At 38.7% G+C, this 15,807-nt stretch overlaps 2 protein-coding genes across 2 annotated transcripts in view; one reads left to right on the top strand and one right to left on the bottom strand.

Moving 5' to 3' along the window:
* The first annotated feature begins 491 nt into the window (after positions 1 to 491).
* gap43 (growth associated protein 43) lies at positions 492 to 11,452 on the top strand. Its single transcript, XM_027016177.3, has 3 exons — positions 492 to 762; positions 8,519 to 9,119; positions 10,628 to 11,452. Exons 1-3 carry the CDS (start codon positions 733 to 735, stop codon positions 10,705 to 10,707), a joined length of 711 nt encoding a protein of 236 aa, XP_026871978.2. The 5' UTR covers positions 492 to 732; the 3' UTR covers positions 10,708 to 11,452.
* Positions 11,453 to 14,835: 3,383 nt separating this feature from the next.
* lsamp (limbic system associated membrane protein) overlaps positions 14,836 to 15,807 on the bottom strand; it is a 722,044-nt gene continuing 721,072 nt past the window's right edge. The window contains exon 8 of the transcript XR_014118001.1: positions 14,836 to 15,111. The gene's annotated coding sequence lies outside the window, so the exon portion shown is untranslated. The remainder of the gene's footprint in view (positions 15,112 to 15,807) is intronic.

Raw genomic sequence — 15,807 nt, 5'->3', positions numbered from 1 at the left:
ACTGCCACCAAATATACTGCATACCAGATATGAACAATCACACCTGATTTCAGTGAGGATGGGATTAATAATGGCTAGATGGATCAATTGGGGCTGGGTCCATCCTGCAGAGAACCACACTGAGAACCTACTAATAGGCAATAGGACCACCGCCCTAAATGTGGAGAAAAAAGGAAGAGAGTCGGTGTGTGTGGCGGGGGGTGGGGTGTTGGAAGAGTCTGGACAGATTGGAGATATTCAGTCATTCATATATGCTACAGGAATGGGTGGGGTTATAGCCTAAGCATGGGGGGAGGAGGGGGGCCCATTGGGTGGATTCATCTGTGTGGGAGAGAGAGAAATGGAGAGAGAGAGTGAGAGTGAGTGAGGGAGGTAGAGGAAGAGAGAGAGTGAGTGAGAGAGGTAGAGAGAGAGAGAGAGAGAGAGAGAGAGAGAGAGAGAGAGAGAGAGAGAGAGAGAGAGGAGGGGTTTATAGGGTGGGTTAGTAGCCATTGTTAGGCAGCTTGTCTCAGAGCGAGCTACAAGCCGACGAGTGGACTGTGTGTGGGCCAACTGTAATGAGTAAAAGCATCAGACATCTCAGCTGTTGATACAGCCGGAGTGCGTGTACGAGAGAGTGAGAGAGCGAGTGAGGGAGAGCGAGAGAGAGAGAGCGAGAGAGGGAGAGAGGGAGTGTGAGAGAAGTGAAAAAAAGGAAGGAAAAGAAGACGAAAAAGAAAGGATACTACAAGTATGCTGTGCTGTATAAGAAGAACAAAGCCGGTAAATACTCTTTATCTTTTTATTCTTCATTTTTGAGCATTTATTTGTGATTTGAATACAGGCTTTTTTTTAATCTGCTGTGACTTCACTCTCCACTAGCTTCTCAGATAGCCTTGAAAAATCTGACACGCCTTGCTAATGTAATTAAGGTGGTAACAATATGACTGGAGGACTACAGTTCTGTATTAATGGAATTTATATTCTGATATGACTGCATCAGCCACTGACATCAACCAGTTTAGATCAAATAACCAATCTGGATTTGACTTTGCATCAAAGCTTGCACCTGTGATTCAGGTGCATTTGCAGTGATTCCTTAATAGGTTTGCTTCAATCAAGCTTCTCTTTGTTAATAAATGTTGCATAATATAAAACGAGGAATTATTAAAATTGTTTTAAGGCAACAGTTAACGCAAACGTAATTACGGTGGTAATGCATTTTGGGTGTAATTAGGTGCCGGCGTGAAGACAGAGTTCTAAGTTTGAACTGAAAAAAGGGTGGGGTGCGGACTCATTTGGCAGTTACATGGCCGCGGTCTCTAGGGAGACCGGAGCATATATGAATTAGTGCCTTAGAAACATTATGATTGTCCTGGGACATAAAGTGTACATTCTTACTACGGATTTCTAAAGAGCGACACCTGTTCTTTCGGACATGCACGGGTTCTTTCTCCATTATTGTCTGAGAGCGCGTATTCCCATTTCTTTTACTGAGAAGAGAGGTGCAGTGAACGCGAAGGTGGGTCTGGGGAATCTCGGAAAATTCGCTGCGATTCTCTCATATAAGACAGATAAACGCGCTTTTTGTTAGGCATACCGGGTGTATACAGCGCCGTTAATCGCTTTTATTTCTCAAAAAACAATAATTTCAAGCAGCACTTCACAGTATGACTACATGTCACTGTATGACTCATTGTCGTTTTTACCGGCCAGTGTGCGTTGTATTAGAAACAGGAAGGCTTTGCTTTCCCGGGTATTTTGTATTAAATTCCAATGGCACAGTACAGCTCGCACAAGCCCAAATTCATGTCTGCACGTATATAGTTGGAACTGTCAGTAAAGACCCACTCTTGCAGGCGCGAAGCCGGTTGCCACGTCGCTTTTGACGAATAAAGTGCTTGACAGTACGTGAGGCGGCGTGTTAAAGCCGTAGAAAAACGGGAGGTTCCGTGTAACGATGCACCGAAAAGCGGACGGTAAGGGAACGAGGTGCAGGTGGCACAGTTAGGAGATGGTTATGATTGTGGAGGGGGTGTCCGTTACACTCTCGCCGCCTTTGTTCTTGGACGACAAGGCTAATTAGCCACAGACCAGAGGCAGTTATAAGTTCTGTAAATAAAGACGCATACTGCCACTTTGCATAGCTGAGCCAAAAATCCCTCACACTTGGATTAGGCGCTCATCGTCCTGGTCGGCAACCGTGAAGTCATATTTACCTGGACCCACGCTCCTGCGGGAGTCGGCAGGATAAAAGGGTGTGGTGCTGCGCGTGAGAAACGAGAGAACGAGACGGGAGATTTCGCTGCAGACTGCAACACCCTCACGCATGCTTCCGTCTCACCACCTACAAAAAAAACAGGGCACCTTTTCAAATAACCCATATAGGATGATATTGTGTAACTGCTGGTTTAGCTTGCACGAACTGTTGACATATAGCCTACTTTGATAGGTTGTGTCTACAAGGAAAGTGCAGCAGCTCAGTACACTTTGTGACTGTCGTGGAGTATGGAATCGCATTTGTTAGAATATAATTTTTAATGTAAATCGTATTGCACATAACTCGGTTAAACTAGGTGCAATCCGACTACATGCCTTATTCCCGTGTCGAGAGACTTCTCGCCGGGGCGATGAATTTTAAGTAGACGTCCAGCGGTGATGCGTTGTCTTGAATATTCATGTACAAGAAAACCCACAGTATCTGCATTTATGTTGCGATCTAACGATTTTTCGGTCTTTTCTCTCTCTCCCGACCTGAAATCCTTAACGGTACCTTAAGTATGGCTGCGCGGTGACGTGGGGGAGGGGAATTTAAAGCGCTATCTCCGACACTCCGCCGGGGCGTGGTTCACAGCTATGCCGTACCACTGGGCGACACCAACGCGCCACCATAAAACAGAAACGTCTTATTCGACACGGTACCGGCTAGGTGAAATACTAGGAACTGTATCTTGAATAATGCTTTATAGGAGGAAGGCTTCATGCATAAAAATCCAGTTAGCACGAGCACCACGTACACAACGTTCCTGCGTTGTGATAGTGTGTCCAGATTTTCAGATACCATGTCCATCTGTATATACTGTAAATTAAGATATATAAATTGCCATCTATATAAATATATTAAATTAATTAATTAAATGGCACATAAAGTTGGTTCTTTCAAACCAGATGACTGTCTCATTTTCAGCATCCATTTTACTTTAAGAGACTGCCATGCTTCAGATCAACAGATATTTCTATAAATCACATATCATTTGACTATAAATCCTTTGGACAGTTAGATATGCATACTTATCAGCTAGCAGGAAATAATTACTTGGATAGCAAGAACAATGCATTATGATTCCAAAATGTCCACTTGCTTTCTGAAAGGTACCTTGAACAATAAAAACAAATAATCCAGAAATAATCCCTTCCCCTTGCCAGTTTAGTGCTACTGTGAGTCCTGATGATACAGTTACCTGGAAATCAAGGCCAGACTCCATGCTGACATAAAGGTAATTCAAACCAACTGCATGTGGAGGATGGGTAAATACATTGTGTTAACCCCAAGGCCCTGCCTTCTCTTTAAACAGCTCCATTGCAGCTGTCTCATAATGAACTGCATGAGTTATGGCTGCACACTGGTGCATTTGCTCTGAACTGCAACTCGGTGTCAATCATTTGGATTGGACAGGCTTCCTCTAACAGGCATGGACTGATGTGAGCTTGATTGTTCACAACTTCTCTGACAGTTTTCATATGTAACTGGCCATCTTCAATGACTAATTCAATGCTGGTTTGTTGTTAAGAGGAAAGCATAATTTAAAGTTCATGGTAACAAGTCGCAAAGAGTACATAAATCTGCCTAATAAAATCAAAATTATTACAAATAAACAAAACATCAGATTATTTCATCTTCATATTACAATCAGAGCATAAATGTCAAACAAAATTTAAGAAGCATTAGTTATGTCTTTTTTGATGATCACTTACCATATATTGTCTCAATATATTTTCTGGTCAAAAACCTCACAAATGGGAATGATTTCATGCAAAAATTCAGAAACTATTAGTCATCTTTGTGGTAAATTACATTATTTTCAGGTTTCAGACTAAGCATTTAAAACTGCCATGGGTAACCTTCTTAAACCTAAGGGTTGTTCCAATTGCCACACTTTAATGCATATGGTATCTCAAACCTAGATACCATATAATTGTAGTATTAGCAATATTCCATAGATCATCCTCCTTTGCTTTGTTTTTTTTTTTTTTTTTTTTTTTTTTTCGCTTTTTAGTATAGTTTGTTCCTTTTTTAAGAACCTTGTGTTCAACAAAGGCCCTAACAGTATTTACCTCAGAGACAGGGTCCACTGGTGTAATTTGCAGATGATGTCATGGTCTCGAGTGATCGGAGATTGAAATGACGGGAGTGACTCATGAGAAATGAGTCATTCGGCAGAAGCAGCTACAAGACATTGCCTGTTACTGCGCAGCCTTGCTAACAGCACACAATATCTATATCGTTAGCCATTTTACAGAACACATGCTGCTCTAATCTCAGACTAAGCAACAGGTTTCCTAATAAGGGGAAATACTTACCTTGCCTCATATACACTAATTACATTTAGGAATAGTAACATTCACAAATAAACAAGGCTTTTAAAATCAAATTTATTTTAATATACATGGTTTTGTGTGCAAATATAAACATTCCTCATTCACTATTAGACATCAGTGAAGCTTTATAAAGCTGTAAAGAAGATCTCATTGTGCAAGAGTATTTGCGTTTATAGCTGATTGGCTGATAGGTTTAACAGGAAAAATTATTACAATACACAGGAGACAATATGGTACAACATAAGCAGATGAGATGAGTGTATTGATTGCTTATTGATTATAAATAGCTTACAGTGTCAGTAAGAGTGACTACAGCTGTCTTTCCTTTAAGGGAAACTATCGCAAATTAAAATAGTGGCCTTAACAATGAGACTTCTTCCATAGAATGCACATGTCCTCTCACCTCATATAACTCCTCTAGCTCATTACTAAGGATCCAGTAACAGAAAAGCCAACACAAGAATCTGGCCCCATCTCAGAACCTGACTCGGCACTGTGTGGTGCCAGATGCCTTTGAGATGCCCCATTAAAGTGTAACAGGGAGTATGTGAATGGCCACCGCTGTCTTATCTGTGCAGGAAACCAGGATCTAACTGGGTCAAGGCAATGTTTCAGTGTCTACAGCACATTAATTTGTGAACTTGACTTAGGAGCTAAGATACAATGTTCTAGTAGAATTTTGCCATAAGACTATAGAAGAATCTGTTTGCTTGGTTTTTTAGTCAGATCCATTAAGTGACAATGACTCTATTATTTTCACTTTAATTCTTGTCCCAGATGGCTCACACTCAACTGGTCCTTTGATTAATAACTTATAAACGAGTTGTCAGCATTAAAATTTCAGTATTATACCATAAAGACTTTTAAATAATCCAAGAAAGCACCTATAATATAGAAAAAAAACCTTTATATAAAATGTAGATATCTTAATTTTTTTTTTACATTTTATTTTCACCAGCAATGTATTATTTTCATAATACATCTACAATGGATTATAATTTGATTCAGATTCACCTCCTTATTTCTGCATAATATCCCTGATTTTGTTTTTCAGTTTATGCTTGGATAATCATTTTATTATTTCTTTGCAATTGTTTGACTTAAATATATCGTTCATACATTATTTGTCATTTTTCATTTAAATTTTTTCGATTATGTTTTGTTTTTTCATTAGAGACATATGAGTATTAAAATAACATCCATTTGGTGGGGAAATCAGCTGAGGATCCTGGCATGAAAAGGTAAACAAGCTCTCACTTATTCATGTCCCCAGTCTGCCACACCATGCTTGTCAAATTTAAAACCTTCCTCTAAAAAAGCTTTAAACAACATTTCTCATTTGGACTGTGCATTGTTAGCATGCTAATACATCAATAATATGTGTTATTACAATATTAGCCACATGTTTTACTTTATCAAAATGATTAAATTACACTGTGTGATGGATGTTTAAAGGATGGCCTTTAATTTGTAGTGAGTGATGTTATAAAGGGCTAACACCTTTAATGCTATAATGCTTCCTGTGTACCATGCTAGTATCACAAGACTATAAAATCCCATAACTAACATGTACCACTTCTCTGTGGTAGGAACATTGAAATTTGAGTATGTTATTGTAACACCAAAAATACATGGTCTGTCTACAAGTCTTCATAATAGAGTTTAGGTAAGAAACATTTTGAAAAATCAGTGCAACTCAAAACCTTCCCATGTTTCCCAGTCATTTATATTTACAAACGTTTTTACAGACTCCTAATCTGGATTTAACAGGCCATTCCCTCTAGCTGTAAATGCCGACTTCAACTGAGTTATAGTTTTAGGATTAATAGCTCTCGACCCCTTTTTGATTGTGGCCTCTGCAGCACTTCCATGAGCACAGCGGGTACTTGAGCCATACATCATCAGGATTGTTCAGCCGTGCTCCATTTTGAACATGCCTTTTGAATGTCCAGTCATTGCTGATCAGCTCCAATGCTGCCATTTGGTCTCTCAGTGGTTCCTGGCACCCATGAGTGCAGGACAGAAGGAGAGGTTTTATGTGTGAACATTGGGAGCTGAGGGACTGTCCCCACCCACTTGCTCCGTTATTGCCAGGTGCCAAGAAGCATTTGACTAATGAGGCAGTGAATTTTTATACTTTATAGATGAAAAATCCTGTACAAAAACTACATTAAGGGCATCATCTAAGTTGCTGTGGACTCTCTTGTATCAGCATATAGACAGAACATCCTGTTGCAAACCAAGGACACAGTAGCAATTTCCCTGATATCACCAATCAAATATCTGGCATTTACACCACATACAGATTACGTACACTTCATCTTGCACCCCACCTCCTGCAGCTGTGATTGGTTAAGGTGCATAACAAGACTGACTAGTTGTAAACTTACTATTTGTTCTGTGGAGAGAAGCATAGATCTCAGGATGTGCATTGCCAGTGACCAAGATCCCTGGAGGTCTTTGGCCATGGAGCTGTGAGCGAGGGCACGGTGATGGGAGCCTTACAAAAGCCGCAGAGGGCATGGTAATGGATGCATAGTGGCCTTACAGAAGCCGCAGAAGTAGTTGCCCAGGTAGAGCTTCGCAGTGCGTGACTGAGGCAGCTCATTAAACACTGAACCAAAACCTCGACTGCCCGGTGATCCACAAGAAAACGGCAGACTCATCAGGAAGTCAGCCAAGATCCCCTGTCAGAGTGAATGCAACGATACACTTGATATACACTGTCCATTATCATCTATGGGCTGATTATAGATTTTTTGCATTTAGCGTCAAAATGGAGCTGTCTGTTTTTAATGTGCTTAATTTTGATAAGCTTGATTTGACAAGCCTGATTTCATTTAGCCCAGACTCTGAGGCTGGTGAAATGCTGTGGTTATTGGTCAGTGCTGTGGTTCAAACTGTGGGGGTTTCCTCACTGCCCCACAGGATCAGTGTGCTCTTACGCATGGAAGTTTAACAGACATATTGAATGCTTTCTGGTTGCCTTTGTGGCTGCAGCTACTGGTGTTTGGCCTGTTGTTAGCCAGCCTGTTCTGTGCAACAGATCCTTATCGAGCTTTACTTTCAAAATGCTGTGAATTGTTTTCTTGAATTTTGAATTTTTTCTAAAAGATGAATTTTTTTTGGAAATAAATTTTTTTTATAAAGGTTCCTGGTACATTTTTACAGTATGTGTCATATTCAAATTATCTGTCATAATATCATATAGTGTCCTGTGGAGCATGTGCTCCTGCGAGGTGATTAAAGTGCAGCAGGGTGTCCTTGCTGGAGCTGTTGGATGGTTAGCTCGAGCAAGGGATCGGCAAACTTCCTGGATTCTTTAGATATTTCAGTGACATTACAAGGAGTTCAAACAAGTATAATGAATACATAATCCCAACCAAAAAGAGAAATGGTTGTGAAAAGGCCATTATATGAAAAGCAGAACTCTATTAAAAGAAAACACACATATAATTCATTTTAATTTTAATTGTCAGTTTGAAGTTAAACAGCTAAACCTCTGTAGTGCCCTGCCCACTGGCTTCAGCCCTGCAGCCTGTGTTAAATGTAAGGCATCTCACTGCTGCATGACTGCCGGCCCCCCACCGCAAGAGGTTTAATCCCTGCTATGGAATCAGAATTGCCAGGACTAAACCAGTGCACTGCAAGTTTAGTCAACCCTGGAAAACAATGGATTTAATTTCACTCCTCTTAAACATAGTGTTTTTGTGTTTTGACTCTTATCTGATGCAATCTCTGTGAATAATGACAGTTTAGTGAAAGCTTGGGTGTTTTTCCACAGTTTTGGCTAGTGCAATCTACAGAAAAAAACAATAAATAATTTGTGTGCACTAACTTGCTCATCGTTCCGCTCAGATTTGATACTCAGTTCATGCTGTGATTAAAGAGGCTTCTGAAACTGCATGTGACCTTACCTAATGCTGTTCCTGTCTCTTAGGTGGAGAAGAACGAAGAGGCTGATCAGGAGATCAAACAAGATGGCACCAAACCAGAAGACAAAGCCCACAAGGCTGCCACCAAGATCCAGGCCAGCTTCCGTGGGCATATCATCCGTAAAAAGATGAAGGATGATGATAAGGAGGAGGACAGTCCTGCCACACAGGAGGTGTCAGCTGAGGAGGCAGCTGAGGCATCAGCTGACGAGCCCAAGACTGAGGAGGGTGGTGAAAAGAAGGATGCCACCTCCCCAACAGCAGAGAAACCTGGTGAAGGCAGTGCCACCAAGCCTGGGGAGGGGAAGGCCAAGAGCCCTGTGGCCGAACCACCTGCTAATTCTCCAGCAGTCGATGAGAGCAAGGCTGAAGCTCCTCCCACTTCACCCTCAGAACCGCCCACCAAACAGGAAGTGAATGAGGAAGTGAAGGAGGCAGAGAAGCCTAAAGAGGCAGAGGGTGCCAGTGAGGCTGAGAAGCCCTTGGAGAACATGAACGCAGACCAGAAAGAGAAGGAGGTGAAGGCGGAAGCCAAACAAGCCGATGTGCCTGCTGCTAGCGAGACCGCTGATCGTGAGGATGCAGACCAAACACAAGACAAAAAAGGTGAGTCACCGCAGAAAATGAAATGATTGTAATCGAAGGAGTGAAAATAACATATTGCAAATTTTTAAGAATGCACCAATTTAATTTGAAAGATAAAGGAGAGTTGGTTGCTGGTTTTTATAGTTTTTACACAGGCTTCTTGCAAAATCTAATATAAACTTTACCCAGTGTTATGTGTTTCATTTGATATAAATTGTCACAAGCTGAATTTCCTATACAGTAAGGTGTTTGCTCATTTGTATCATCATTTGCATACTCAAACCTGTAGTGGCTAGAGCTGACTGTAAACCCATCATTAATGATACACAGATCATACAAATACACTAATTAAGCACTGAAATTTGAATTCTTTTTATAAATGGAATGACATGTTTGCTTTTACTTCCTGCACTTAAAAAGAGTACTCTTCACTCTTGTATTACTATTATGGATCAGAACATGCATAGTCTGGATAACAGCACTCTTTTGTTTGGTTGGATTTGCTATGTGAGTATACATAAGAAAAGCTAGAAAATTGGTTTCTTAATCAGGAACCAGCACAATGGAAATGTTACTAAAGATTGCTCTGCTAAGTAATGATTGCGGCACGTATTACAACAGTAGAGTTAAAATAAAACCACCACATTCATGAGACCAATCAAAGTACATGCCATAATTAAATGTGATGATGATGTGTTGCCATTTCCTCACTGGGCCCTTTAGTGCCCTCAGACCTTTAAAGATTGGAGTATGTCATTAGCATGTTTTGAGGAAGGCTAGTAGCAGCTTAATGAAAAAGATGATAAAACCAAACAAAATCAGCTATGCAATGGGATAAACTTGAATTAAAGAATATTAGCGATAAAACTAAAATCTAAGCACACCTTATCAAAAAAATGAAAAGACAGAAGACAGAACCTTAAGCTGAGATACAAAGCACATTTTCAAGCACAGGACCATTCATAGTCTGGCACAATTTGCTGCGCATGTCTAACGCTACAGAATCAGCTGTTACTGCATGACAGTGATCGTTGAAGGGAAAACAGGATGAATCTTCAGCTAACTGAATTACAGAATTGATTTCTTACCTCTGTAGTTTCGTCTTTAATTGTGTGGTGGTTTTGCCTTGAGATCCATACTGATGTGGGCCACTCAACTTAATCTGAAGTGCATGAATTAACCACAATTAATCTGTTCTATCAGATTCTGTATAGCTGTGCATACAATTATCAACCTTTAAGAGCATTGTTTACTGCCACTTCAGGAAGACAGCCTGACTCTAAACCGTTTAGTCAAGTATAAAAACTTCAGCCAAACTGTTATCTGTCAAAGCAAAGATTCTCACTGAACATGCATACTAAGACAATCAATCATGTGTTTAAACATGTGACTGACTGCAGGTAACTCCATGTAAAAATAGACCTTACACATTATTGCTAATTTTGGTAATTTAATTATATTTAAGAACCACATGATGTTGCTCATTTGAGCATGTGAAAAGGAGTATTTTTTGACATTTCCATTCACAGATGCTGCAGAGATTTGTGAGCCAGCAGACGGGGTTGGTTCAGAAGCAGGCAAGGAAGAGAATGAGGATGAGAATGCTTAAGAAGATGCAAAATTGTAAAACGATAACAACTAATTAAAAGGTTTCTCTTTGCCCTCTGATTGTAAAGACAGTCAGTTTTAATTTGTTTGTCCAATATTTTTTTTGTGTGTGGCAATGACTTTCTTACATCCTGGGGGGAGTTTCCATATGCAACTTGCGGCTCAAGCTAGCAGTGAAGTGATCTGGTGCTGACTGCTTCAGTGTGCAAGAAACAGACAAGAAATCAACCCAGTACTTTCATGAACTCCACCAAAGGACAGATCATACATTTTCTTACTCTATCTGACTTGTTGAACTTGGTTTGCATTTATAGTTATTCACTTGCAGAACCCTTTTCCATTCACCATAGTAGTAGTGCACTGCTGTTTAACAGGGAGAAGTATTATTCCCTTTCAGTGTTCTATGTTGATGCATTGTTTTGGCCAGCATTTCATAGATAGCTTGAACCCATTTGACTCATTTGCATGGGAATTCCTCCGGAGAGGAAAACCTTCTCGCAGTCACAATAGCCAAAATGTGTGGCTTCTTTTCGATGTCCTTGGTGTTGTTATGACAGTTTGATATCAATTGGATATATTCCTGCGCTGATGTTCAAAATGAAAAGAAAATCAAACAAATTTTTAAAAAAACAGCAATTTCCTATGTTTACGTGAGTGCAATGTCAAGTATGAATCTAAAAGGAGTTAACTTGTGAAAAAAAACTTTCAGTGTCTGTTTTCAAAATAAAGAAATGTGCCAATTATCATTACAAGATGGGTGTGTTTTCTTTATATGCCTGTATGTCCTACATACTACATGCTAATTAATTGCAGCGTACTGTAGTTCAGTGTAATACACAAGGTTTCCAAAGGACTAGACCTTTTGAACAAAGGTCCTTTTTATGCCCGCACGCGCACACACACACACACACACACACACACACACACACACACACACACACACACACACACACACACACACACCTACCTAATCCTAACGAGTCTCCCCCAATGCCATCAAAATCTAAATCCTTGCATAGCTTTAGCTCTGAGCACTACACTGCTCTGATACTGCACACTTGTTGTGGCCAATGACAGCTGCTGGGTGGAACATTATCATTGGAGGGATGGCCGCTACACTACACTGTTTTTTTCTTTTTGTCTCTACTGCCACCTAGAGTTAACTCCTTCAACTGCTGATAAAGAATTAGAACGTTTGTCTATTCATCTACCAGAGAAAACATCAGTACTTGTTTGCAATGTTTGTTTACATTATCTATGTATGATTCACATAAATAATATAATTTGCTATTCTGTTGCATCTGTGGGATAAGTTAAATGTTTAAAAAATGAGAATAAGTTTGAAATAAACTATGAATTATTATTATTGATTATATAGTAGCCTGCCCACAGGTCCTACTTTTGTAATTATTGGTGCTGACATAAACCCACCCTGGTTACTGGCCTTGTTAGTCTGTTCTTTTCACCAAGTCATGTCTGAGCAGGTGATAACACACTATAGGCACTGCCATGGTGGAGGGTTAGCCTCGAGCAGAGGGAGGATTGTAAAAAAAAATTAAATCCTCCATCCTGTTGTGGTGGTGCTATAGAACTCTGACTACAGCTGTTCTCTACCTGAACATTATCTAATGTTTCTTGTCCTGATCTTAAAAAATAAACCAAGGAATAGCATTTTGTATGTAAGTCATGTAAATGAATATTATGTATTAATGATTTTGGCAAGTTACCTCAATTATAGGAAGCAACAATAACCAGAGTAAAAAATAAAGATGATATTTAAAACCAGTAATCAAAACTGCTTCTAAACAAAAAATAATGCTAGAATGCTAGTGTGTTTTTATATAACAAACCAAATCTATAAGGACAGAGTCAGCATCCAGATTTGTCAGCCAATTACCTGTTACATTTTTATGATCTTTGTTGCACCAGGAACTAAAATCTGGCTGTTTTAGGTATGTTTCTAGTCCAGCTATAACATACAATAACTATGAACATAAAATCTACATTTCAAAGAGTGTACTTCTAAATAACTCACAGGATGCCAAATCTTTCAATCTATGAATGATGGAACTATATTATAATCTTAAGATCACCCCAACATTATTGTTAATCAGTAGCTCTATAAATGCACATGTCTTACCTTTTCACTGTAAGTTGTATTTTATCAAATTGTAAACCTACAGGAAGCAGTATTGCATGGTACAAATCTAATGAGTTGCCTGATATCCCCTTACTTTCAGGTATTACTACAGGTATAAACTTCAAGTGAAGTCACAGAAATTACAAGTCATGCAACTATTACCTGTGCTATCATGAATTTTTCAAAATCACTGTATTTATTTAACTTTTTTTGTGAATTGGCTGGGTGTTCAAATGCATATCCAGGAACAGCATACAAATAAATAAATACATATCAAATAAATATAAAAATAATTACCCCCCCCCCCCCCCCCCAATATAGAGGAACACTGCACTTGTATGGCCATTATTTGAAATTTCTGGTTACCAAGGGACAACAAGCTGGAAGTTATGTCAGATAGCAATACAGGTATCTGCTTGTCCTGTATGTCCAGCTGTGATGATGACGTGTGCTTTAATTATGCGTACAAATCGATATATGTTCCAGTATTTTATATTGACAATAAACTATTCAATTCATAAATCATCAGTTTATTTGTTCCTTATATGATAAACATAATTCTTAAGTTGTTAACATACACAGCAAAAAACAAACAAACAAAAAACAAACAAACAAAAAAACCCCATAACTATTTTTAAATACAGCACGTCCAATTCAAATGACTTTATTTCATTTCTGAACGTTTCATGGGTACTTTACAGTACATACGATTTTTAGAAACTGATTGCAATAGTCGAAGAATAAATCAAAGCCATTAGAAAATGTTCTTTGCATTGAAACAAGGGTGTAGAATTTCCTACTAACATGAGAAGACTTGTTCCATTTTTGGAGTGGTATATAGCCGAATAAGGTTCACAGACATAAATGGCATTTAAAAAGAAAAACATTTTGCTGTCAGGGGAAAGAAGAAGTTGTAAGGCTACACATAATGCAACTATTGTTAGCTAGACCTGATGGCTTGTAACAACAGTCATGGGTAGATGCTTCATAGATTGTGTAAGTGTATTAACGTAAAATCAAATATATGCACGTATCCACTGCATTGACACTTGTATATCACATAGGCTACAAAACATACGAGTCACACTTTAGAGTAGGGTAATCTATAGGCAATTGAGAAGCCAATCATGACTGTATTTCTGACTGTAAGTGTATATCTAGGTGTTTCTCTTGCTGGCGGCTACCTGTCATAATGGAGGAAAGTTTGTCTAAAGGGGATCGCTAGCCCTTTATATCTGACTGCTTTAGCACATAGACTTGCCTACTCTAAACTATGACAAAGAACCTGCCCAGTCTTATCACAAAGGAGTGGAAAGGATGGAACAAGTTGGTTCTATTTGTAGGATTAACAAGGCATCAAAACAGCCACTGGCAGCTCACTGGTTGACGGCGCTGTCATTCACTCAAGAGGCTTGGGCATGGGCAAGAAAAAGAGTATCCAAGGTTTAAATTAACCATTAGGCCACATGGAGAAGATACATTCAAAGTATATACTTGTATTTAAAAATAATGCAAAACATAACCTAGTTTAAATACAGGTCAGAAGAGAGAACATACTTTCATAATTCATCTAAATATCACAATAGCTTCTTGTTCTTTTTTAGACTTTATGTTTTGGCAATGAGCATGTAGGTATTCACACTTTAATGCTAAAATCTCAATAATAGACATCATTACACTCTATAAAAATGAAAATAAGAAGACATTTCAACTCAAAGGGACAGTGGATCTATCTTTTGTTTAAGAGCTTATATCATGTAATTTATTGTTGTTAAAAACCTTCGGTTTTGTATCCTAATTGGTTTTACTTATAGGGTGCATCAGGGTGCTACCAGTGATAACTACAAGTTATGCCTGAACAAATTCACGAGCCTATTAAGAAACATGGATGTAAAAAAAAAAAAAAAAAAATAAAAAAAAAAAATATATATATATATATATATATATATATATATATATATATATATATTTTTTTTTTTTTTTTTTTTTTTTTTCAAGAAGATATATACAACATTAATTGAAATGGATGAAAAACCTCTCTGTGAGATTCCATTAAAAATACACAGAAGAGAGGAGCAAAGATAAAATAAAAACAATAAGCTGAGCATTCATTGGTGTCATACATTTCAGTCCAAAGTCACACAGATTAGCCGTATGGTACACATACCACAGATGGTTAAGGGCAGTGGATGGAAGAAGAGGCGCTAGTGGGTGATTCTCACAGCAAAGTTAGTAACCAGGAAACCACCCGGCCTGCCCTAAAACCTGTTAAAATGGTATGAGTTTATAATCAGAGTGATGAACTTTTGTTAAAGTGAAGGAACAGCTTTAAAAAAATGAACAAACAACACACAATATGTATCTCTCAGCACGCGCCGTCCTTCCCAAAGATTCATTTAATCCTCTTTTGAGAAGAATCAGATGTTCAATATGAGTAGTGCAAAAAACAGTCCATACTTTTACATAAGACTGTTACACTCCAAATGATTAATTCAAGTGAATTCAGTTATATTCACTGAAATTCACTATGCTTAAATTGGGCCTGTTTTTATTTAATTATTTTTTTATTTTTTATTTTTAAAATTTATTTATTACTTAATTACTTAATTATTTTTTCCCATGATGCCCCCAGACTACAACTCAAATAAACTCAAAACAGCTCAAACAAAAGCTGCTCAAAGTACTAGTTCTGAGTTTCCTGATGAGGACGAAGGCAAACATGCGTGCTACACATTTCAGAAGGCGCGGTGCTATTAACTGAGCCTCTGTTGCTATGGTAATAGAGCCTAGCCTGTGGGTTATGATGATTCTTGACTGATGCTTGAGGCCTAGTCAGTGTTAACTCCATCTGTAGAGATTCTACACTATGGCTGACTTTTAACAGAGACAATCTCTATATGTGTCTGCCACACAGCTGTCCATTTTGGGCTGAGATAGAGAGGTACTTTGCTGCCAGCTGAC

Source organism: Electrophorus electricus, chromosome 17, assembly GCF_041902795.1.
Source record: "Electrophorus electricus isolate QZ-2024a chromosome 17, ASM4190279v1, whole genome shotgun sequence".
In the NCBI taxonomy this organism is placed as follows: domain Eukaryota; kingdom Metazoa; phylum Chordata; class Actinopteri; order Gymnotiformes; family Gymnotidae; genus Electrophorus; species Electrophorus electricus.
Note: the sequence above shows the minus strand (reverse complement) of the source record. Positions and strands in the feature narration are given on the sequence as shown.